General features: G+C 39.4%; 1 protein-coding gene across 2 annotated transcripts in view; it reads right to left on the bottom strand.

The window, feature by feature from the left end:
• Positions 1-24,700, bottom strand: part of LOC123024663 (protein TANC1-like) — a 64,266-nt gene that overhangs the window by 20,185 nt on the left and 19,381 nt on the right. Inside the window, exons 6-14 of one of the 2 annotated variants that reach the window (XM_044432656.1) lie at positions 21,409-21,534; positions 20,289-20,570; positions 17,452-17,603; positions 10,534-10,765; positions 8,165-8,331; positions 6,750-7,357; positions 4,890-4,998; positions 4,135-4,257; positions 984-1,220 (exon numbers count right to left, since the gene is read on the bottom strand). In XM_044432656.1, coding sequence (XP_044288591.1) covers positions 984-1,220; positions 4,135-4,257; positions 4,890-4,998; positions 6,750-7,357; positions 8,165-8,331; positions 10,534-10,765; positions 17,452-17,603; positions 20,289-20,570; positions 21,409-21,534 — 2,036 coding nt within the window. The remainder of the gene's footprint in view (positions 1-983; positions 1,221-4,134; positions 4,258-4,889; positions 4,999-6,749; positions 7,358-8,164; positions 8,332-10,533; positions 10,766-17,451; positions 17,604-20,288; positions 20,571-21,408; positions 21,535-24,700) is intronic. The other variant, XM_044432657.1, reaches the window with a different exon arrangement.

Here is a 24,700-nt window from a genome sequence, read left to right as displayed (position 1 = left end):
GTCCAGGCAAGTCTCTGAGCATACGCCTTTCTAGAGATTACTTCCCAAAATTCTCCCTATGAGCATGTTTGTGTCCCAACCCTCAGGGAGGAATGCTGTGGAAGCAAGCACACCTCTTTCCCACCCGCTTCTCGTCTAATGGAGCCTCTTGCTATGAGGGACAGTTCCAAGGGGAAGGGCTGATCCCTATCTGAGGATTTTCCATTCTCAGCAGCCCCTCCTGTTAGCTGTATCCCCATGCGATCCCCAGCTTCTGCCGGGCTTGCAACTGCATCTGCCCTTGAGCTACCCTAGCCCCAGCTTCTGCCTGGCCTGCCACTGCATCTGCCCTTGAGCTACCCTCCTCTGCATGTTGTATCCAGGACACCATGAACAACCTCCTGCTCCTCGATCCCACACAAATATTCTCTTCTGAATCTGAACCAGCAGAAGTGGCATGACTGCCATTCTGCAGGAACACTTGCCAAACCCCATCATCACACTTGCTCTCAGCACTATTCACTACATATATGGCTACTACTCATAGAAACAGAGCGAGTCAGAAGGCGCCTCCCAGGCCACTAGTCTGACCCCGGGCTCCAGCCGGCGCTGCTCATGATATGCCTACCATGTGCATGTCCAGTGCTTGATACTTAGCCTAACCATGGCCTGATCTCAAGATGCTCCACTTTTCCTTATGCTCATTCCACTGGCAGACAAGGTGTATGTGGCATTAAACAGCCACCCTATGCTGCTTTCCCAATGGCCTGGACTGCAGGTCCTCATACCACTCTTCCATTAGGCGTAAATGGTTACTAAGCCTGTGCTACCAATTTCATCCTTGGTATCAAAGAATCAAGACGACCTCGGCTGCACATGACAGCAGTGACACACAGAAGGAACATGAGGAAGGTGACCACTATCTAAATGCAAAGAATGGGTCCAAGCCAAAAGAAAAGAAACAGTGCTGCCACATCTGATGGCAATGTAACTGTGACGCTTACCTTTGCTCCTTTTTTACAAAGCAATGATACTATGTTCATATGGCCTGCAGCTGCTGCACAACAAAGTGGAGTCATCCCATTCTCCGATGCACCATCAATTGTGGCACCAAATTCTAGGAGGAGGAGGACCACTTCTTCATGACCCAGATGAGACTGAACGCATAGTATTGGAGCATTGTTGAGAACTTCTGTCCTGTAATTTACATTTGCGCCACCCAAAATCAGCAGACGACTCACCTGGGATTAAAAAAAAAAAAAAAAAAACCCACACCTATCTTATTTAGAGCCAAAATTAGAATAAATTTGCACTTCCATTACATTTTTAATAATTTAAAACTCATGAATGAAATGGACACAATCTCTTCCTTCCATTCCACATGGCTTAAAGGAAAAGAATCATTGCACCAAATCATCAGTTCCACAAGCAGTTTTCCACTTATACAACCACTGAATCCAATGGATATATTCGCATTATTACATTTCAGGCTCATGCTTATGAGCTAACACACCAAAAATTATTCAGGATATAGCACAGTAATTGCTCTTCCAATGTCATGTATAATCTATAGCTACCTTCCCCAACCTGCTGCCCTCCAACAATTTGGGACTACAACTCCTAGTCTTCTTGACCATTGACCATTCTGGCTGTGGAAGTTTGGAGTCAAAATCCAAAACATCTGGGGTGCGCCAGGTTAAAGTAGGCTGACCTATAGTGTCATGATGGCATCATGGAATCACCCAGTGCACACTAGGACAGCAGCAACAATAATAAACTGTAACACAACCTTTGCAGTATCCTAGCCACATTTCAGATAAAAGCCAGATAAATTGGTGACACCTTAACATACTTTGGTGGTACAGGAAGTCAACGGGTTATGGACAAGTTCCATTCCTGAGAAAGTACTTAAGTTGAATTTGTATATGAGTCAGGATCACATGAGTAAGTCAAATGTTTGTCTTGGGTGTGCATGCTTGTGTGTGTGTGTGTGTGTGTGTGTGTGTGTGTGTGTGAGAGAGAGAGAGAGAGAGAGAGAGAGAGAGAGAGAGAGAGAGAGAGAGAGAGACCTTTCTATACATATAAAACACTTAAGAAACGCTTCCATATTCACTAAAATACTTTAAACAAAATGCACTTTAAACAAAATGCAACACTGTAATCATGATGATAATACAGCAAAATATAGCAGTAATAAAGTAACTACAGGTACCGAAGAGGGAAAGAATCTGTAAGTGTGCTGATATACAATACTGTAAAACACGAATAAACAAAACTGTTCATAAAACTGTTTAGAAGATTCTTAAGGCAACATTAAACCTAACATTAATGGTGATGGTGGAGAAGGACCTGGTGCTGGTGAGTCAGGGTTTGATTGTGCTGCTGGAGAGCAAGGAGTTACCACTGGAGTCACTTTCTTCAGCAGCCATTTTCTTTTTCTCAGTTTAAATAGCCTTGTAGCAACAGAGGGCCTGGTTGCAAGAGCAAGTGCTACACAAAAACCAAGGGAACCTACACACCCTACATGTGCCCTGAAACACACTGGCTTCAGTACACTTGAGCTGATGCCCAGAATAAAAAACTGTGAATACTGTATCTTTAGGGAAGTAGACTGTCAGTGACAATGCATTGTCAAACATGTCACTTAGTTTCCTAGAGGTGTGTTGTGCAGTTCACTTGACATATTCATGACCATCCATAGCAAACCATGAATATCTCTAATGAAAAGCTGAGACTATCTCTAGGGAACTACACAGCCACTGATGACGCATCAGGTGGTTCTCCAGAGATACTCACAGCTTTTTTCTAGAGTTATTCATATAGGGTTTATGGCAGTCCATGTGTTCATAAGTACAGGTTGTTTGTAACCTGGATGTTCATAAACTGGGGATTACCTGTATATGAAAATAACTAATATAAGTCAGTGTAAAGTGATACATGCCAAGGCAAAAAGTCCTAACCATTGAGGTAACTGAACAGAAGAGGGCGCTCAAGGTTGTGGTGGACAGTCAACTGTATAACTGCTGTGAAAAGGGCGGATCCACACTGGGGATCATTAAGAAAGCATTTGAGAATTTGAAAATAAAACTGTTAATACTATTATGTATTACAGTCCTGTTGTATTATAATACCATCCTATTGTTAAATCACTTAAAATATTGTGGAATGTTATGGTCACAACAACTCAAGAAGGATTTTGTAGACCTGGAAAAAATGCAGCCAACACTAATGGACCTGGAACAAATCCCCCTAAGAAAAAAACCCTACATGAAGGGCTTTTTAGCATAATAAGGGAGGATATGATGCGGATATACCAAATGATGCATTGTGTGGAAAGACTGGATACAAAAGTTTTTCCTCACAAATATTAGAACACAGGATCACCCAGTGAAGCGGAATACATAAACCTCACGCAGCACATATATCTGTGGAATTTGCTGACATAAAATGCAGTGATGGCCACCAATTTGGAGACTTTTAAAGGGCATTAGGGATATTCATGGAATAATTGTTTAAAAAGTTTTATTTCTATACCACGCAAAATCTGAAACTATGTGAGTGGTGAACATTTAAACAGCTACTGGCCATTGCATCGAACATCTGAGGCAGCCTGCCTACATAAACCAATTGCTCGGGAACACGAACAGAAGGGCAGCCACTACTGTGCTTAGGGCCTACGTGTGGATTTTCCACAGGCTGCTGGTTTTTATTTATTTATTTATTTATTTATTTTATATCCTGCCTTTTTCCTACAAAGGGCTCAAGGCAGCTTACATCACCTCCTCCATCTTATCCCCACAACAATAGCCCTGTGAGGTAGGTTGGGCTGAGAGTCTGTGACTGGCCCAAAGTCACCCAGTTGGCTCCATGGCTGAGCGGGGACTAGAACCCAGGTCGCCTGAGTCCCAGTCCCATGCTCTTAACCACTACACCACACTGGTCGACCGCTTTGTGGACAGAACACTGGCTAGACAGGCCCTTGATCTGATCCAGTCCGGCTCAAGTTATTAACATTTGTTAGTAACTATGATGGACTCAAATGCCAGCCTGTAAATCCATGTTTGTGCCAAGCCTTCCAGAGTTTGGGACTCTTTCCTCTTAAAATTAGAATTAGCACAATGCAAATTTGACTACTGAAGATATTTTGTTTCTTACCTTTACATTAGGAGTATAGAGATTTCTCAAAGATGCAAGAGCTGCTGACAAGCCATCTGTGCTATAGCCAATCCACAGGGCTTGAAGGTGACTGGAAGAAATTCCAGTCTTTTTACTGAGCCCCTGAAACATATAATAAATAAGAATTTAGAAAGAGAGAGGGAGGGAGGGAGGGGCAGGCAGAGAGGCACAGTAAAACTTATCTTTCTCTCTCTTTTTTTAAATTAGGAAGACAAATTATTGTAATTGCCCTATGTGCATCAATTTTTACAATATCAATGGTGTCTTTTTAATAATTAAAGTAATTGGTACCAAATATCTTGTGACATGAGTTCGACTGCAATACCTAGACAATGCGAACAAGAACTATGTATAGGAGGCTACATACCACCTTTTCTAGTCTGTTTTTCAAAGGTGAAATTAACACTGTGAAAGGGATGGTGCATGTCCTTTGTTCATTATAATCTTAAATGTATTTGTGTATTAAAACTAGGTTTCTAGAAGGAGACAGCAAAATAGAGAATGTGATTGTAATATTGCACAACAGCTTTAGTAAACAAGAGGACAAAAGACACAAGAGAGCTTATGAGGTGGAGCAGGAAAAGGGGTGGCTGGCAGGCAGACAGAAAGAGAGCGGATGAGGAAAGCCAGGGAAATAGAGAGCAGGCAGGCAACAAGATTGAAAGAGCAAAGAAAGAACACACCAAAAGGCAAAATCACTCTCATCCTCTTCTTCCTTAAAATTTAAGTTTTACCTTGAAGATATGAGCTTTAAGAATATGATGCCCCAGTTCCATAGTTTGCTGACGGTTTAGTTTTCCTTCCTGCCGAGAGAACATGAATGCCAGGAGAGCATGCCCATTCCTAATTTTTGAAACAGAAAGACAGGGCAGAGAGCATTTTAAATTGGGGCCTAACTAAGAGTATGTCATTTGTTTGCCCTTGGTATACCTCAACTGACATTTTTCATTTTAACAGCCCTACCTCTAAAGTATAAGTATCGAGCAGTAAACGTGGGAAGAGAAAAGGTACTTTGCACTAGACTGTTCTCAGACATTATGGCCCCTTCTGTGGGAAAGCTTATGCTGTTCATGTGTCATTTAGATCAAACTATGTCAAGAGAGATGTAAACTAGTGTACGATGAGGTCTGCCAAGGTCACCACATACCATGTATCTTGATTTCATTACAAGAGAGGAGGATAGCAACTTATATAGGGAAACTACAAGATTCTGCAAATGCACAGTGTCATTTCCTGACAGTATTAAACAGTAGCGAGATATACAGAGAAACACTTAAAGGTTCCTGAAAAAGCATCCTTCTTATTTCTCATTCTATCGTTAATGAAAGCATCACCAACATATTCAAACTTAGGATAATATAAAAGTTATTGCTGGATTGAGGCAAAGATGTTGCCACTTTTAATATATTCTTTTATCCATGCTTGATGTGTAAATTAAAACCATACATCTATAATATTTAAAATACTTTGCACAATAAAGAGTAGTGGTAGAATCTATCAGGCCATCACAACTATTGTAAAGTATCAATTCTTTCAACAGGGCTATTACAGCAGCAATTCTTGCTGGGGCTGAAGCTCACTGAAGTCAGCTACTTTACTAGCATGTGCCAGCTTTAGAATAATAACCTCCTTTCAAGCCATTTCACAAATTGCTTTTGAAAACTGTCTGGTTTTGTTAGACTAAACGTAAGTACAGTGACCCACTGGGGGCATCTAATCAGTTATATGGTCCTCCAGATAACTGGACTTCCAACTGGTGGCCTTCCTTGCCCAGAACTGGCTTCCATATTTCCCATACTCCAGTGTTCTGACCTGGGATAGAGAACAGCTACAGAAACAGCTCTTAAAACCAGCTCTAATGTACAGTTGACATTTCTGCTAAGCAAAATAGATGCAGGCAGGGCAGCAAGTGAAAGCATATTTCTCAAGCAGCCAAGATACTCATTTCCCTTAATTAAAATTTGAACTGGCTCTAATTTTAGAGCCTCTGCTGCATGATCCCATAAGCCTGAAAAGGCTGAATCTTTTTTCAAATTATATGAATGCCAATGTAGATGACAATAATCCCATTACCGAACCACTTCTGATCTTACAGGATTCACAAACTATTAGTAGGGCACAATGAGAGAAACAAGTTACTGTTGAATAGATATTTAGATTTTGTATAGCTTCTATCTACCATGTAATGCTGTCTCTGCTGGTGCCTGTAATGTCTATAAGCCTGAGAAGGGTTTGTAGTTAAATAAGGAGAAATACGAACATATAGCATTTCCAGCAGTTAACTTGTAAGGTGATGCCTGCAAAATTATAAAGAAACTTCATAGTCTCATTTTCCACAGTACACAATGCCAATGAAGCAATGACGTGTACTGTCCAATCTGAAAGTACAAGTCCTACTTTTCAAGTAGGCAATTTCATCTCTTGTTTTATTTTGCAACATACTTCAGTCTTGTCCTCACACATAAATCCTGGTTCTAAGACACATGCTCTTTTACAGTAAAAGTAGTATCACCACCCTCTTTCCTACAATATGCAATACAAAGAAAACCAGCAGCCATTAAGTATCCAGTACATGTCATGTTGAGTCAGTTTACCTTGGTTCACACAAAAACTCTGTGTTTTCACCATCCGCTCTCCAAACGAGCCACTCCCTGAAGGAAGGATGGCAGAACATGCGTGTTTTGTCACGCCTTTTAATCAGAAAGCCCGAAAGGGCCTCCATCCTCTGATGGAACTCTTCCCAGTCCTGTTCGCCATGTATCTGTCCTGCATTAATAGCCTGGAAAATCTGGTCATCTGTCATTGGATGAAGGGATGCTAAAGCCACATTCAGCACAGGGAGAGCTCTTTCAAATGCTGAGTTTGTCATGAACTTCATGTTGCACTGGAGCAAATAAAGCTCAGACAGTGAAACTGGAACTACTTTGTAGCTTGCACTTTTGATTACTAAGTGACCCTTCTGAAAGAGATCCAGGGTCAGCTTCAAGTAGAGATAAGATCCCATGCTTCTCATGATGAGGTGGTTGCTCACTTTTCCAATGATAGCTGCATCAGCTTTACCATTAAGAGATATATTGTTTATAATTTCCTGGCTGGCGCCGATTCTGTATTGAATATATGCATTCAAATCTGCTTGTATTTCTTTGCTATCAGGGAAATCATCTAGGGAGATTGTGAAGAAAGGATGTGAGCTGATTATTTCCTGTATTACAAAGGGAGAGAGAGGAAAAAATAAAGTATTTTATAGCACCATATAATATACATAGGCATATACATGGGTTTGTGCTTGCTAAATGCAGAAGAGCCACATTACATTAATGGAAGGATGATGGTGTGGATTGTTCTAGAATAGGAGCCAGAGTTCCTGGGTTGTTCATGGCTCTTGTGAACAGATCTTTCCCTTCCCATTTTTAACTTTTATCAAACTCAGATAAACTTTTAAAGCACAGTCCTTTCAACAGGTTACAAAATAGCACCAATCATCATAGTGTTCTCTTTGAGATGTGAGAGAAGCATCTGCCCATGTAAAGAGTTTAATCCAAACTGAAATTTATCTTCTTCTGCTCCCTTTCCAAAAGATTCTGACTTGACCTACAGGTGGCTCCTGCTGCTTGAGGGATAAATAGTTGGAAGCTGGACACTTCTTAACTGGTCCGCTCTTTTCACTAGTTGTCTTTTGACCAAGTCAGGGAAGTCCTAATTTAACCAACAATGAGCTATGGTGGATGCTGAGCATCTGCAACACCATTTTGAATAAACAACTCCTGATTAGGGTGATTGGGGGTTACAGCATGCTATGTTTTACTTTTTCAAAATGGCAGCTGCACATGCCATAGCTCAAACAACCCACTGTGCCATGCAAACTGGACTAATAAAGCAGGCACTTTGGAAAGTCAGTGATTTTTTTATTCTTTGAAGCAGTAACTTCAGCCTCTTACCAATTAAAATTATTAGTTCAATGCAGCATTACTTTCGGAACAGCAGTTAGAACATTTTTTTTAAAGAGTACCTGAAAGTTTGTTCTCACAGTCACAATCAGTTTTAGCCAGGGAGGAAATTTAGAAATAACATTTGTGATAAATGAAGAAACAGTGTCTCCATAATCAGGCTTGTGAAATTCAGCCTCATTTAAGCCATCTATCAAAATTATGTACTCTTCTTCCGGAATTTTCTGTTCTGAAAGACAAGATAGTGAAAAAAATAAAGATGAGTACCTTCCCAATATATTTTAGAATACTGTTTTCAAGTTAGAAAACAGAAAATCCCAGAATAATTCAGTGTTCCTATATGGAGAGCCAGTCTATAGGAAATGGCAGAATGATACCTTCTTCTCTGTACACACAGCTTCTTTTCTCCTAGCCAAATGAGGTATGTCCCATTTTCAATATGCCTATGATGAAACTATTTATATACACACTTATACATAGCTATAAACTACTTTAGTTCTGGTATCCCAAGCAGATCCACCTCTTGAATGTTTGTAAATAATGTGCAGCTTTATTATTTATATAGTTCTTTCTGAATGTTTAAATTTTCTGTATGAATAAATGCTTGGTTCTATTTCTTGCAAAAATCTGAAGGAAATGTACTTTTTTGAATAAAGGTTCCAAGGTAAGGGAAAAATCAGAGTATATCAACTTCTACAGGCAAATGTGGAAGATACACACTTCCAACTGCAGATATTCTTATATGCACTTTGAAAAAAAAAAAGGAAATGCTCAAATATAAATGAATTAAATTCTTCTTCATATGCTAGGAAGCTAAAGTATTTCCCTCGTACAATGCCTACATTTCAGCAATAGTGTGAATGTAGCAACTACTGTCAGCAGCTGCAAGCTATTTATCGAAGAAAAGACTAGACATGACAAGAATGTGTTTTAAGTTGCATTCTTCTACAGAGAAAGTTACAAGAGAGGCAAAAATATACTTGCACACTCTGAAAAATTAGCTGCTAGTTGCCTGACCCTTTTGGGCATGTACATTTTAGAATGACATTTTTTAGGCAGTTACTTATTTCACTAGAACAAGTCCTTTTTTGGGGGGGGGGGGATTCTTTTTACTAATAAACAAACCCTGAATTTTTTCCTACTATCTGAAAGCATGAAGCACATTCTTAATCATGTGCTGCCATTAATGATAAATGACATTATTCCATTACACAGATAGATTTACATAAACTAATTATATCTTCCTATTTAAATAATCAATATAAAACCTTGGTAACATTAAGTTTTATCATTCATTGTAAAATGTGTTCATTGGCATACCACAGCGACACATCAGAACCTGATGAGTGCCAGTAGCCATTTTAGCTATGCTGAAAAGGACTCAAGGCAAGACTGGGCACTAAACTTCACAATGAAAAGCCACAGGTCTTGTATACATTTATAAATGTAAATGGCTAAGAAAGACAAAGCAAATAGTTTTTGATCACTGTGGAATCATAAGATAAATACAGAAGATCAAAGTGGCTAGGTGCTCTATGCCTTGGCATATAAGTAGCAGCCCAGGTTCCCGAGACCACTGCTTGCTCCTGAATGTCTAGTTGCGCTAGTAAGAATTATGAAATGCAGAAACAGTAGTTGCTGCTTATTGGACATCGAGCGCTGCTTTGCTATGCCACTGCCTTTCTGGAGCTGTTTATGTTGTAACAGAACAAACAACATTTGCCATCACAGCTTCTGTTAAGGGTCCATTTTGCAAATGGATTCACAGCGCTTCATGAATAATTTACAGACAACTTATAAGCACAGCAGTAAATGCTTAAGATCATAAGCCTAATAATATTTGATACAAATGCAAAAGTTCATTATTTATTTAAGGATAATATTTCAATGTATTATCTTTTTCCAAGTGTGTTCCTCAATATATGAGTATTATCACAAGATTGAAATACCTTATTTTCTGGGTAGGCACTGATACCTTATTTAAAACAAGACAGAACACTCATTTATTAGTTTTCAAACTGTTCTTATATTCAGCAGTAATGAACAGGAATATTTAACACAGAGACCGAGTCTACACGTTCAAAACAAACCATGGTGGCTTGTTTAAATTGGTGATGAAACCTGGGCACCATCAGCCCATTTATCTACCTGGGTGCAGCTAGTTCTGTTATCGAAACCTGGGTGGCATGGCTAGGTCGAGGGAGACACAAACCATAAAAACCCATGACTTGTTCTTGGGTTATTTGAGGACTGCTTCACCTTCAAACAAACCATGCCTCCTGATTTAGGATGACATGTTAACTAAACTAATGGGACCTGGCATACCCACCGATTAAAACAACAACTGTGTATTATTTAAGCCATGGTAAATTGTTTTTTTGCCCAATGATATAGGTGAAATAACTCTAGAAATATACTGGATTTAGCCTACCTTTCCTAAGGTTCACCAATGGTTCCAAAACTCCTCTTCTGAATGCAGCCACTGGATCTTGAACACAGGACCTAAGGCTAAGCATACTTTGCAGGTGTGGTTCCTTGATCAAAAATTCTCTGTATGCTGTCAACTGATGTGACCGACAAAGTAAAGCTGCAATACTATGCACAAATTCTGGGACTAGGCATGTGTAAGTGTTGTCAGCTTGACAGTAGTGATAGGCAACAACCTTAAAAAAAAAAACAAAAATATTATTTATTTTTAAAATTTATAGACCGCACCTACAGCCCTGTTGAGGCTCTGTGGGCAATGTAATTTCCAATAAAATCAAAAATAAAATAAATAACTCCATAAAATACTATAGTACTACAATATAGACAGATATAGCAGCTCAAAGACATCAGTTTAAAATTCACAAATACATATATAGCAATAAAAATCAATTATTAAAATACCTGAAGAAAAGAACAGCCTTCTCCTGGTGCAAAAGCACTGGTAATGAAAGCACCCAGTAAACCTCTGTTGTTGTTAGCCGCGAAGTCATGTCTGACCCATCACGACCCCATCGACAACATTTCTCCAGGCCTTCCTGTCCTCCACCATCCCCCGGAGTCCACTCAAGCTCACACCAACTGCTACAGTGACTCCATCTAGCCACCTCATTCTCTGCCATCCCCTTCTTCTTTTGCCATCTATTGTTCCCAGCATTAGGCTCTTCTCCAAGGAGTCCTTCCTTCTCATTAGGTAGCCAAAGTATTTGAGTTTCATCTTCAGGATCTGGCCTTCTAAAGAGCAGTCAGGGTTGATCTTCTCAAGGACTGACCGGTTCGATCACTTTGCGGTCCAAGGGACTTGTAGGAGTCTCCTCCAGCACCACAATTCAAAGGCCTCAATCCTTCGGCACTCAGCCTTCCCTATGGTCCAGCTTTCACAGCCATACAGTGCAACTGTGAAAACCATAGCCTTGACTATACGCACCTTTGTTGGCAGGGTGATATCTCTGCTTTTTATTATGCTGTCTAGATTTGCCATGGCTTTCCTCCCAAGGAGCAAGAGTCTTTTAATTTCTTGGCTGCAGTCCCCATCTGCGGTGATCTTGGAGCCCAGGAAAATAAAATCTGTCACTACCTCCATTTCTTCCCCATCTATTTGCCAGGAAGTGAGAGGACCACATGCCATGATCTTAGTTTTCTTAATGTTGAGTTTCAAGCCAACTTTTGTGCTCTCCTCCTTCACCCGCATCAAGAGGCTCTTTAGTTCCTCTTCACTTTCTGCCATTAGAGTGGTATCATCTGCATATCTGAGGTTGTGGCTATTTCTCCCAGCAATCTTAATTCCAACTGGTGATTTATCTAGCCCTGGCTTTCTCATGATGTGCTCTGCATATAAGTTAAATAGGCAGGGCGAGAGTATACAGCCTTGCCGAACTCCTTTCTCAATTTTGAACCAATCAGTGGTTCCGTGTCCAGTTCTCACTGTTGCTTCTTGACCCGCATATAGGTTTCTCAAGAGACAAATAAGGTTTTATTTATTTATTTAAAAGATTTCTATGCCGCCCCATTCGCAAAGAGCCTCGGGGTGGCTTACAAAACAGATACAATACACACAATTAACCTTAAAATTCGGAGACACCTCAGCACAATATAAAACCCAATAAATAGCCAAGTAACAATTAAAATAACTTTTAAATAAAAAGGTCTTGGCCTAGCACCGAAAAACAAATAACGACGGCGCCAGGAGGACCTCTCTGGGGAGCGCATTCCATAGGTGGGGCGCCACCACAGAGAAGGCCCTCCTCTGGGTACCCACCCTCCTAATATCTTTCACGGAGGGTTCCCAGAGAAGCGCCTCTGCCGCTGATCTCAGGGGGCGGGAGGGCATATATGGACGCAAGTGCTCCTTTGATGGTCCGGAACTCCCATCTCTTTAAGAACTTGCCACAATTTGTGGTGATCCACACAATCAAAGGCTTTAGCATAGTCAATGAAGCAGAAGTAGATGTTTTTCTGGAACTCCCTAGCTTTTTCCATGATCTAGCATATATTGGCAATGTGATCTCAAGTTCCTCTCCCTCTTCGAAATCCTGCCTCTACTTCTGGTAGTTCTCAGTCCACATACTGCTGGAGCCTACCTTGTAGGATTTTGAGCATCACTTTGCTAGCATGTGAAATGAGTGCAATGGTGCGGTAGTTTGAACATTCTTTGGCATTGCCCTTCTTTGGGATCGGAATGTAAACTGACCTTTTCCAATCCTGTGGCCACTGTTGAGTTTTCCAAATTTGATGGCATACTGAGTGTAGCACTTTTACTGCATCGTCTTTTAAGATTTTGAATAGGTCAGCTGGAATACTGTCACTTCCACTAGTTTTGTTGTTGCTCAGACTTCCTAAGGCCCATTTGACTTCACATTCCAGGATGTCTGGCTCAAGGTCAGTGACCACCCCATCATGGTTATCAGGGACATTAAGCTCTTTCTTGTATAGTTCTTCTGTGTAATCTTGCCACCTCTTCTTAATCTCTTCTGCTTCTGTTAAGTCCCTGCCATTTTGGTCCTTTATCATGCCCATCTTTGCATGAAATGTTCCCTTCATATCTGTAATTTTCTTGAAGAGATCTCTGGTCCTCCCTATTCTATTGCTTTCTTCTATTTCTTTGCACTGTTCATTTAAGAAGACATTCTTATCTCTTCTAGCTATTCTCTGGAATTCTGCATTCAATTGGGTGTATCTTTCTCCCTTGCCTTTCGCTTCCCTTCTTTCCTCAGCTATTTGTAAAGCTTCCTCAGACAGTCATTTTGCTTTCTTGCATTTATTTTTCTTTGAGATGGCTTTAGTTGCTACCTTTTGAACAATGTTGCGAACCTCTGTGCATAGTTCTTCCGGCACTCTGTCTATCAGATCTAATAGAGGTTAGAGTGAACCTATATGGAGAGTCTATTCCAGAGGTGAGGCTCAACCACTAAAAAGGCCCTCCTTCTATTTGCCATTCCCATCACCTCTTTGGGGGACAGTTCTTTAAGAAGGGCCTCTGATTCACATCTTAAGATTTTAAAGGTTTAGAGCCTAAGCTTACACCCTCATCAATTTGCTTACATGTAAACTTGCTTAGAACTGAAGCGTGTTTTGTGCAATCAAAATACCATTGAAACTTTAGAATGGCAGTGTCAAATTATAATGGTAAAACCAAGAGGAAGTCATGCGGAATCACAATCCCTTTATGATATATAATTTCATCTCAATTAAATTTCAAATCTTAGCTAAAATTTGACAAAGTAGGTTCAGTTGTCAAGCATCATTAGTTACATATCTAGTTTGCAGCATTGGTTCTCTGTTGAATAGAACCAATATGGTTCTCTGTTGAATAGAAGTATCATAAGACTATGTTCTCTGAAGAAGCAGAATAATAATAAACTTGTCTTAATTGTAGTAATTCACTTATACATGTCTTTTTATTCTCCGCCCTGATACACTGGATCAGGATCAGGACATGGTGTCCTGCAACAGCAGGGGGTTGAACCCAATGGCTTTCATAGCCCCTTCCAACTCTACAATTCTATGATTCTATGTTTTTTCTTTCCAAAAAAGGAAGTGCTGAAGGCTGTAGCATCTAAGACACTGATATAAAACTTCTTGGAAATCTTCAATGACTCAGATACATTCTTCTTAGCTTTTTTATGAGTTTATTTTTATCTTTTATGCTAAGAAGAATTCTGCAAGAACATCTCTTGGACAGACATTAGATAGAAGTTTTTGCACTGGTTTTCTTGAGAGAAGTATGACCCGCATCTTTTATGTGCTCTACAGATTACACTATGACTTGAGAAAGCATGTTCAAATTCTTTTAAGATTAATGGGATTTAAGAACACTTATCATTGAATCAAGATATACTGCCTTGGAAAAGACACATCACATTTCTTCCCCATTAACAGTTGGAACCTTTGGAAATCTGAACCATTAATATGCGAAGAATGTAACTTCCAAAACCCACCCGTACCCATCACCTAACCAAAAATTATTATTTAAGAAAAAATGTCTAAGTGTAATGTCTATTTTACGGGTAAAACTTTTTCAAGCTTTTCTCCAAAAGCTCCATTTTTGGACGTATGCTGGCTCCTTCAAAACCAGGGACTGTAAATTGAAAGCTGGTCCAAGCCATGCTCACTCCCTAGAATTCATTTCTCTTTCTTTCTTCCTTTCAAATATGTTGTGGTACTTTTCAAGGCAGAATTTCCTCCAGGCCATTTACCAAGCAAAAAATGAAAACAATAAAATACATTTTTTTTTAAAGTCTGAAACATTTAGGGAATGTTGACATGTAATGGTAGTTAGTTGCATGTTAATCAAGAAATGTATTTTTGGCACATGCTGGATGTGTTCAGAAGGCTTTCTGAATATTCGATCCTGATCAGCTCAATTGGGGGTTACCGCATGCTATCTGAGACAGGGTAGGTTAATCAAGGGTTAAACAACCCACATTAAACTATTAACTTGAAGTTTGTATATTCATTTAACCCACAGTAAATCAGGACCAACGCCTAATTAGCCCAATCTGGATTGAATATTCAAAATGACCCCAGCATACCTCTGGCACATACCTGGTGCATATGAACAGGTTCTTAAAGTAACAGCAATGAAAAATGACATTTAAAAATAAAAATAGACAGATATTCATTTAAAAGCAGACTGGAACAGTAATGTCTTTGAAGCCCATTTAAAAACAGTTTTGTGGGAAGTCTAGGTGCATATTACATGGTACAAATTTCATATGGATGAGGCCACTGCAGGAAAGATCCTATCTCTTGTCCCTGCCAACCAAATTGTGTTTATTTAATTTGTATTAAAGAAAACACAAATTTGTGACAAGAAAACGTTGCACTTGAAGTGGCTTCCCAACATAAAGAAAACTTTATTAAAACAGCACAATAATAAGCATATATTCAAACAGAATAAAAATAAATTTATGTTTTTATTCCATTTGTATATATAAAGCAATTCATGTGGGCACAAGTCATCCTTAAAAGAAATGGCTCCCAAGCCATTTCTCTCTCTGGGTTCTCACTAGGTGAAACAGATTCCCCAAGATCAATTCTGGGATAAGATCAAATACACAATTGCACATAAATGTATGGCCCTAACTATAGAGAAGTTGGAGGATGCAGACTATCCAGTTAAAGAACAATCACAGCCAAACTGCTTATTATTACCTTAGCTGTAACAAACAGACCCTTTAATGGTAAGGCAAACAGCAAATGCAAGGTTCCCAATCCAAAGAGAGACCACAGCAATGGAGATGAAAACTCTCCATGCTAAGGATCCGGTATAGATTAGAAGTGTCATGCTGGCAATTTGTGCATGCTCAAGTGTGTGCGCGCGCATGTGCGCAAGCACTGCCCATCTTGTACAGCACTCAAATCTGTGACTAAAGCAAAGTAGACCTAGTAGTCCAAGGCAGGTAAAATGTTCCCACTGACATGTAAGTGAAGCCAAAATGATATCATCTTCCTCTTCCTCTTACATTTCTATCCCATCTTTCTTCTTCTTGTAAAGAACCCAAAGTGGTTAACAAAGTTCTCGCTCCCTCCACTTCATCTTTGCAACAACTGCTCCAGGCTGACACTCAAGCTCAGCCAGTGAACTTCATGGCCAAGCAGGGACTACAACAAGCTCTTCTGGGTCAGTCTCTAACCAGGCCACACCACATGGTCCTTGTTAATTACAGAATGCCACAAGAGCACTGCCTAACCCCTGAAAGTCGTCTTTTTTTTTTTTTAACTTAGCCATTGAATTTGTTATTGGTCCACTTTTTCCAGAAGATTACTAGACTATATGGCTACGCTCTAATTCAGAGGTAAGTAATTCGGTGAGGTCCAAATATTTTGAGCTGCACCTCACACATTTCCTGACCAATGAACATGCTGGCTGGGGCTAATGGGCACTGTAATCCAAAACATCTGGAAAGCACTCTGCTCTAATTCAATCAATTTAAAAATTTTGAGTGCTGACAATCATACTTTGTTTCTTTTAAAATGCAGTATCAGAGAATTACATGTTTCTCCTTGTGCACCTACAAACAGGACATTAGAACTAACTGTGGCAAACCTATGCGCTTTTAACTCAAAAGTACATTCCACCAAAATCCATGCAGCTTAATCTCAAGTAAAGCTACATAAGACTGTAGCTTAAATCGGTTGGGGCCAACTTAATATATTTTTATTTTGACACGTTCTAAATATAGCAGTGGCTTTGACGACAACATTAGGACATCTCTTACATAAAGACTGTACTAAGTAATGCTGCAGTACCCAAGGAAATCCTCTCTAGTTTCAACACTCTGTAAGGCTTTCCTTCTTTCACAATCCCTTCTTCGAAAATAAAGCATTAGAATGCCTGCAGTGCAATTTGCTGTTAATTCCAGTTTATATAACCACTAGATACATGAGTGACGAACACACTGTAAGCTGCCTAGATCAAATGTTTTACTCTCCTCACCCCTTCCTGATACATGCTTTGCAGGAAGCTACACTGAATAAGTAAATAGGTGGGGGAAGTTGTTTCCTCTGGAATTAGGGATCACCATCTGCCAAAGCTAGACAGAAAAAAGAATACTCCCAGAATTCAAGGAAAACTATGGCTTTGCATCGTGTTGCCAGAAACAAAAAGGAAGGGGGAAATGGCAGAGAGAGAAAAGGAAAACCAGTATCTCTTCATGACCTGTGCACAGAACATCAGGAAGTGATTTCATTGTTTTATTAAAGCTGCAGAAAGAATACAAAAACATGTTACCTGGTTCCCTAACACAGAGTTTCTAAGTATCCTGAACTCTTCTAAAGGAAACCCAGTATCAGGTTAGTTACATACAGATGTTTTTTTTTTTTTTTTTTTGGGAACACAACACAAAAGGTATTCAGGTGTTACCTTTGAGGCAAGACGTCTAACTGATTCGTCCATTTGGTTCTGATGTTCCTGAGCAGGGGGGAAGTTCAAAGCCTTGCCTGTACTGGTACCAGCTGAGGTAACAACAGAAGGGGGTAACTGGCTAAGAGGAATCTCTTGACAGGGGTCACTGGCTGTGGGAAGAGAGACAGGCAGACACCAGCGTTATAAGCAGGGATACTTATTTTGTGGTATAAATTAGGTATCTGTCATGTTGGCGATGTTTAGTCTTCTACAGAAAGCTAAACATTGTTTGAACTCCCCGGCCTGTCCTCATGTGTTAGCAGTTATGACTTCATTTATGCAGCTGCACATGTTCATCACTCTTCTTTGAAGATACACTATGCTAATTCAGTGATGCCATAACAGCCAATAGCCAAATGAAAAACAGAAGGAAAAAAACACACGTTTGCTTTCCTCTGTAATAAGAGACACTCTGCTCAAATGGACCCCATGGCTACATTTCACTGCAGGGTCTCGGTGTAACAACATCCCAGTATCAGATAGGACAGCTATATCTGTACAGACACACGCATCCCCACATGGTTTGGTTGGGGTGAAAGCATCACACACACATGCAAGCCTTCCTTTCCAGTGTTAACTCCAATATGAGGATTCAAAAGACATTGGTTTCTTTATAAATAGAATCACTTGTATCCTTAAATATATATTTTTAAACATTACCACATTTTACCACCCACAGCCTCTCTCCAGAAAAGCTGCATGAGCACTGGGTATGCACTACGTGTGAGACTCTGTGGCCTCACCTATTAAGGTGAGCTAGCAAAAATCCCAGACGAGGAGCAAGAGTTGAAAAAGCATGTGGAGAACCCATTTTTCACCCCTCCTACCCCTGGCAACCCCATCAACCACCCCAAAATGTGGATCCTGTGGTTTGGAGCTGTAGTATGTGGCACTAAAAGAGGGCAGCTCCCCCCACCCCAATTCAAGTAGAGGCATTTTATATGAATGGAGTCATACTGAATGGATTTCAGTATTTTCCTCTTAGTTTTCCATGCCAAAGCCTGACTCATTCAGCATGGTCCCCCCCTTGGGGGAGGTTCTTCAGGGGCTGAGGAGATACTGTGGAGCAGAAAGTCACCTGCCTATCCTCTTCCACAGGCTCTTCTCCAGATCCAACTGTGAGGGACTCTGTGTGTGTGAGTGGAGCTGGCAAAGGTAAACCAAAGGGACATTTAGTGCTTAAAAATAAAATCACTATAAATTGGGACAATTCAGAGTTTCTCCTGAGGCATCCATCAGGTCAAAAGAAAACAAATAAATACAAACTTGAGTTGGTGGAACTGCCAATGAACTGTACTAGTAAGAGACAAAGCTCTCTTTTAACTGTGGAGGTTTCCCACACCGTTCACACCCTCTTCTTTTAAAACAGACCTGATTTGTTCCTTATTTCAGCTCCAAGGAATTCCACTGAGCGTTCCTGATATTTTAATAACTGACTTACGAACTTTTCTTCAGCTAAAGATTCCTAGTTAATAACTTCAGCTTATGCTTTGCACTTTCCTTCACTCACCAGTTACAGTCCTCAGCAAATCATTTCTTTGGGAGTGTGAAGGAGCACCTGCTGTCACCTGCCTTCAAATTCATCCTGCACATCTTAGGTGCCTCTCATATCTGCTCAAGGCAGGCCTAAGAAGAAACGGGGCTGACACAGTACAGGATGTTGGCTCAACCCAGTGCTTCATTTTCCTTTATTTGCTGCCTGTTAAGAGATGTTGCTCTCCATTTCTGCATGCCAAACTATGACCCAAGAGAATGGCAGTCTGCACAGGCAACACAATAGCCCTTTCATTCACACTCCCCTTTCTTTGGCTACTCTTAATTCTCCTCAAAGTTTGCTTTCAGAAGACAGTTTTAACTTCTTGACCTACAGCTTTCAGAACTTTACCCAGGATTTCTGTGAATACACTTTTTCTCTCAAATGGAAAAACTATATATACCCCTCCCCCCGCAACAAAGGTGCAGAAAATAAGTGCATAATCTTGTCACACTCAGTGCAGCAAACAACAGAAACCTTCTGGCCTTCCCATTAGTTCAAATTCTCAGACTAAAAAATAACAAAGCATAAGATGCAAAAAGGCATGGACCATGGGGTACTTGGCATCTTGTGTGAATTAAAGTCTGGTACACAAAGAAGTGTTTGAAAACTGTAGAGAAATCAGACTGATTGCACTTTAAGAAGAGAGCCAGTACTGCACATAGTACCATGTTGCTATTTATTTAAACAATGCACAGTCAATCTTTCAACTGGATTGCTCACTAAAGCAGCATACAATACAACAGATTATTTGGTTCCATACAAAGCTCTTAACTCATCTCAGAGGTGGGGTAGCTATGTGAAATACTGGGAGAGCTTGGTTTTTCAAGAATCTCCACAGCTCTGTTGTGTTCTATGTGCTACTGCCCTTGGTGGACCTTCAATAAACACAGGGAAGGTATCTATGCATCACACAGGGGTGGAACCCCTTCTGATGCAAGTCAGAGTGGCTTTCAGCATGTCTTATGTTGGGGCCGTTGGGGAAGGGTTGAAGCATGAGCTGGAAAAACTAGGGAAGGGTATAGATTCAAAACTTGAGAAGACAATGGGCTAGGTAAGGAAACAGGGCTTTTGCTAACAAAGAAAACAGTCTGGGGTGGGGGGTGGAGGAAGGTGTTATCAGTGTTATGAATATCTAATGAAACTTTCTTTCTATAAATACCCGTTCAAGTAGCACATGCATCCTAAAGTATGGCTACAATAGTTGACTTTTCTGAACTTGCAAAAATAATCCTTAAAACAAACAAAAATTTAAACATACTTTTGGAAGAAGAATTAGAGCTGGTGGAAGCAATCTGTCTCATGCGACTTCCATGGCAGCTGAGCGCCACAAGCTTAGAAATAATCGCAGTCTTCCCAAATCCTACATTTCCAACAACAACAGCACCCCCGGTTTCTGCCTGCTCTGTATTCTTCAACTTTTCCTCTATTGCTTGAAACAGCCAGTCTCGCCCGACAAACACAGAGTCCGTTGTTATGCTTGGCACTTCAAACAACAGTGGCTTTAGCAAAATATCTTGAGGCTTATAGGGGACAAAACGTGCTGAGACAAGGGAAAGAACTTATTAGAAGGCAATATTTTAAGCAGGGAAAAATTGATTTAGGGCAACAGTATTCAAGTTTTAGACAATGCAAACTTAATTTCATATACTTAACATCTAAAGTTTCCACTGAAGATTTCTACAATGCAGAACTGTTAAAAAAGCTGGATATCTCTATATCTGGAACCTGATCATTTGAGATATCATGGTTATGTTCTATGGGAGGCCAGTATAAAACATGTTCAGATTCTTGAGAAGTAGTACATATTTTTTTTAAAAAAACATAATGCAACAAAATAAGTAACCATAGTGACATCTACTTTAAATATATAGTATGTACAATATATCTGATTTCAATACTGTATCAAGGCTGTTTCTCTGCTTCCTGACAAAATTTGCATGCGTGGATCTTGTTTCTTAGTATAACTGAAGAAACATTAATACACTACAACTAGGACCTTCTGCAATGTCTTGGCATCGGCTCAGATAGAAACAAAATCATGGCAACAAGTGGTAACCCTGAGAAAAGGTGTTCTGCCATTCTGATTCTGAGGCACAGCCCTCACCTTTAATTCCACTAACCCTTCCTTTGGGGAACCCGATATTCCAAAATCAGCCCTATTTGCCTTCCACATATATATTCACAGCAGATGCCACTGGATAAATACCCAAGTGGCAGGTAAGAGTGAGGTGTACTAAATGAAGTTTCAGCAGTACATGACAGACAGGCAGAAATGGAATTCTCAAAGAAAACACCACTACTTAACACTTGTGGCCTCCAACTAGGTAACTGTGGCATTTTAAGATAAGGACAATGCATTGTTAATTTGTGTTTATAACCTTTTATTTCTTGCTGAACTCTTCCTCCAGCAGTATTGTGCCAAGGTAAGCGAATTGAGGTCCGCAGTGGAGTATTCCTCTGTCCATCCAAATAGGTTAGGTCTTCTAGTTTTGTGGAACTTGTTGCTGTAATAATAAAATTATATGGTTAGACTGATGGGCTGTAAGCTATGTATCACGGAACATCAGGTAAGCTATGTATTATGAAACAGAACACACACTGAATGCTTTCCAGTTCCTCTTACAGCCTGGATTATAGGCCCATCAGAAACACTGAACACTGCTTACTAATAGCCCTACTATCTCTCCAAAGCACATACCTCTTTTACCCTGGGCAGAGGCAAATACATGTAAATAGCTGAACTATAATACTTATGAGTCGCGGTGTGCCAGAAGTGCACATCAGCATGTGCACATGACCCCCAAATTCTTTTTCTGAAGTGTCTCCTTTGAAAGGCACATTATTCAATAAAAGGCGTTATTTATCATTACAAACAGTGGTAGAGGGGTAGTGTTTGTGTCATATCAGCAAGAAAAAACATCCTATGTATACCGCATTGTTTTCCATTACAGAAGAATGGGAAGGAAGCAATTTTTTAAAAAATCAAAAAAATAGCTTACTGCATCAATGCTGCAAAAGGGTGATCTGCACAGTATATTTAAAAAAGAAGAACCACCATCACCTTAGGTTCTTTTAAGAAGGCACAGTGCAAATGTCAGAAACCAAGTAAAAATGTGAGATCAGCTTGCAACCAAGACGGCTGCCTATTCCCTCAACTCTCTACCAGCATTGCAAAATAAACAAACACAAATAACCTGTGAGACATCTCAGGAAACATCACAGAATAACTACCAGACTTCGGCAATTGAAGATATATTATTCCTTTCAATGGTGAACAAATACTCCTACTGCAATTCCCTGAAGCAAGGGGTTTTGCAGAGAAGGAAGGGATGAATGTGTGTTATGTGATTGTTCTTGTATTACAATTATTAAATGCCTCATGGGAAATTTGGGGGGGGGGGAATAAAGAAACAACAAGATCTGAAAGGAAGATAGAAAAATAGGAAAGAAAACAGGGCAGTGACATGGAACAACACTTATATAGCACAATCAAGTATTATTATGTAGTTTACAAAATATAAATTGATAGATGCACGGACATGTCAAGTTTCAGATGAGAAGTCTTATTTTATTCCACAAGGCATAGAAGTTTATATCTAATTTTCTCAGAATCCAAAATTGCTACAGAGGGGTGCAAGGATGGGGCTATTCACTGTTTCACAGCATGGATCAGTAATAAACTCCAAAGCAAAATGATGCTCAGGATGTGAGTACAGTAGTCCCCCGAAATTTGCAGGGGTTATGTTCCTAAAGCACCTGCGAATTGTGAAAAACTGCGAATTTGGTGCAGGTGGGAGGCAGGGGCACATAGAGATCACTTTCTCCAAGCGAGTCCAAACTTGGAAGAAATTATCTCCTTGCGAGTAAGCCGCTGCAAAGTGAGGTGCCAGCTTACTCACGAGAAGATCGGCTTGGACTCGCTCGCAGAAAAATCCCGCGAAAGATTGAAGCAGCAAACGCTGAACTGTGACTTCACAGGGGTATACTGTATTCAAAAGCATTACAAGATGCACTACAGCTGCAGTTTTAGGAAAATACATAAACACTTTAAGCTACTTTAGGGAAAAATGCACAGTACCTTCATTTTTATGCACAGTAGCTTACAAAAGAAATTCAAAATTTAGAAGCAGTATATAAACATGCTAAAGAAGAAAGCATTAAATAAAAATAAATAAAAAAGATGAGCTTAAATCATTGGGAATTAATCAGATAACTAATCGTATCCAATATATTGACACTTTTTATGGATTTGGAAATAGACGTATGAAATTATTAGCTTTTAGACTGAGACAGAAATAGTATAACCTTGGTTAAGACCCAACAAGGAAAATTGAGGTTAAAATAACAAATCTAATAAGTGTATCCTATTATGCACATCTAGGCAACAAGAAATAAATCAAATTCAAAAAATATGCTCTAGCAAATATGAAATAGTTGTCAGACAAACTTATGTAAACATGTCATTACAGAAAAGGAAGTAGAAAAGGTTATTAAAAATTATAAATTACCTGGGATTTAAGGTATTATAGGAGTCTTCTATAAAGCATATTGCAACAGATTCACACCTTACATGATAGTGCTATTCAATAGAATTATACGTAATATAATGCCTCACATTTTACAAGTTTCCCAGATTATACTCTTACATAAACCAAGGAGGAACTCTGAAAAAAACTGATTCACATTTCCATATTATGTTATTAAATCAGGATCTGAAGATATTCATGTGGAATCTGGCTGAAGTACAACAGATTCACAACATGTTGCTGCAGATGAATTTGCTTTATTAGAAAATGTAATATAGGTGACCTGAGAAGAGTATATAACATAGTTTATATACAATGAAATGAAATCTATGAAAAAGAGCACAATCCTTTTTGCTATAACATTATTAGACTCAGCTAAAGCTTTTGATAAGCTAGAATGGACATAGTTATTTTCCTTAAGCATAAGATGATGGGATATAGATTTCACAATTGTCTTTCTCAATTATACTTTCAAAACTAAGCAGACATCAAATGAAACAGATTCCTCTCATACTAAGATTAACAGGAAAACTAAGCAAGGTTGTCCTCTTTTCCCCAGTATGGATTTGCCATTCACGTAGCAAACTTATGCTTCAGCTCTCCATCAGTAGAAGGGATTCATGCTAATATTACCAAATTTGATAATTTGTGAACAGTATCTTTTTAACATTATCAAATTCTATTAGGAGCTTAACAATGGGCGTGTAAATCATAAAAGACTTTAGACAAGAAGCAGAATGCAAGACAATACATAGCAGCCTATGTATAGACATGGATAATAACAATTACTTTTGAGGAAAAAACTCAGGGGTACTGATGGAGACTATGAAGGTAAAATATTCATGAGTAATTATACCAACTGATCCATCAAGTGATAAAACTAAATTACCAATCCATGCCCAAATATATTAAACAAAAATTGAAACAATGGTCCAAACTGAAATGGTTGGGAAAATGGTGATTCAGATGAAATATTACCAAAATTAACAAATATATTTCAAACATTACCTGTGATTTTACCTGAACAAATGTTTAATCAAGTCATTTGATCATTCTACATGTTGTTTTTGATAATTAAAGACTTAGGTTCAATGAAAACATATGAAATTGGGAAACAGGTAAGAGAACAATTATCAGAAGATAT

The sequence above is a fragment of the Varanus komodoensis genome, unplaced genomic scaffold (genome assembly GCF_004798865.1).
Source record: "Varanus komodoensis strain SLA01 unplaced genomic scaffold, ASM479886v1 scaffold249, whole genome shotgun sequence".
NCBI lineage: Eukaryota > Metazoa > Chordata > Lepidosauria > Squamata > Varanidae > Varanus > Varanus komodoensis.
The sequence above is the reverse complement of the archived record's forward strand: the minus strand, read 5'-3'. Positions and strand labels throughout refer to the sequence as shown.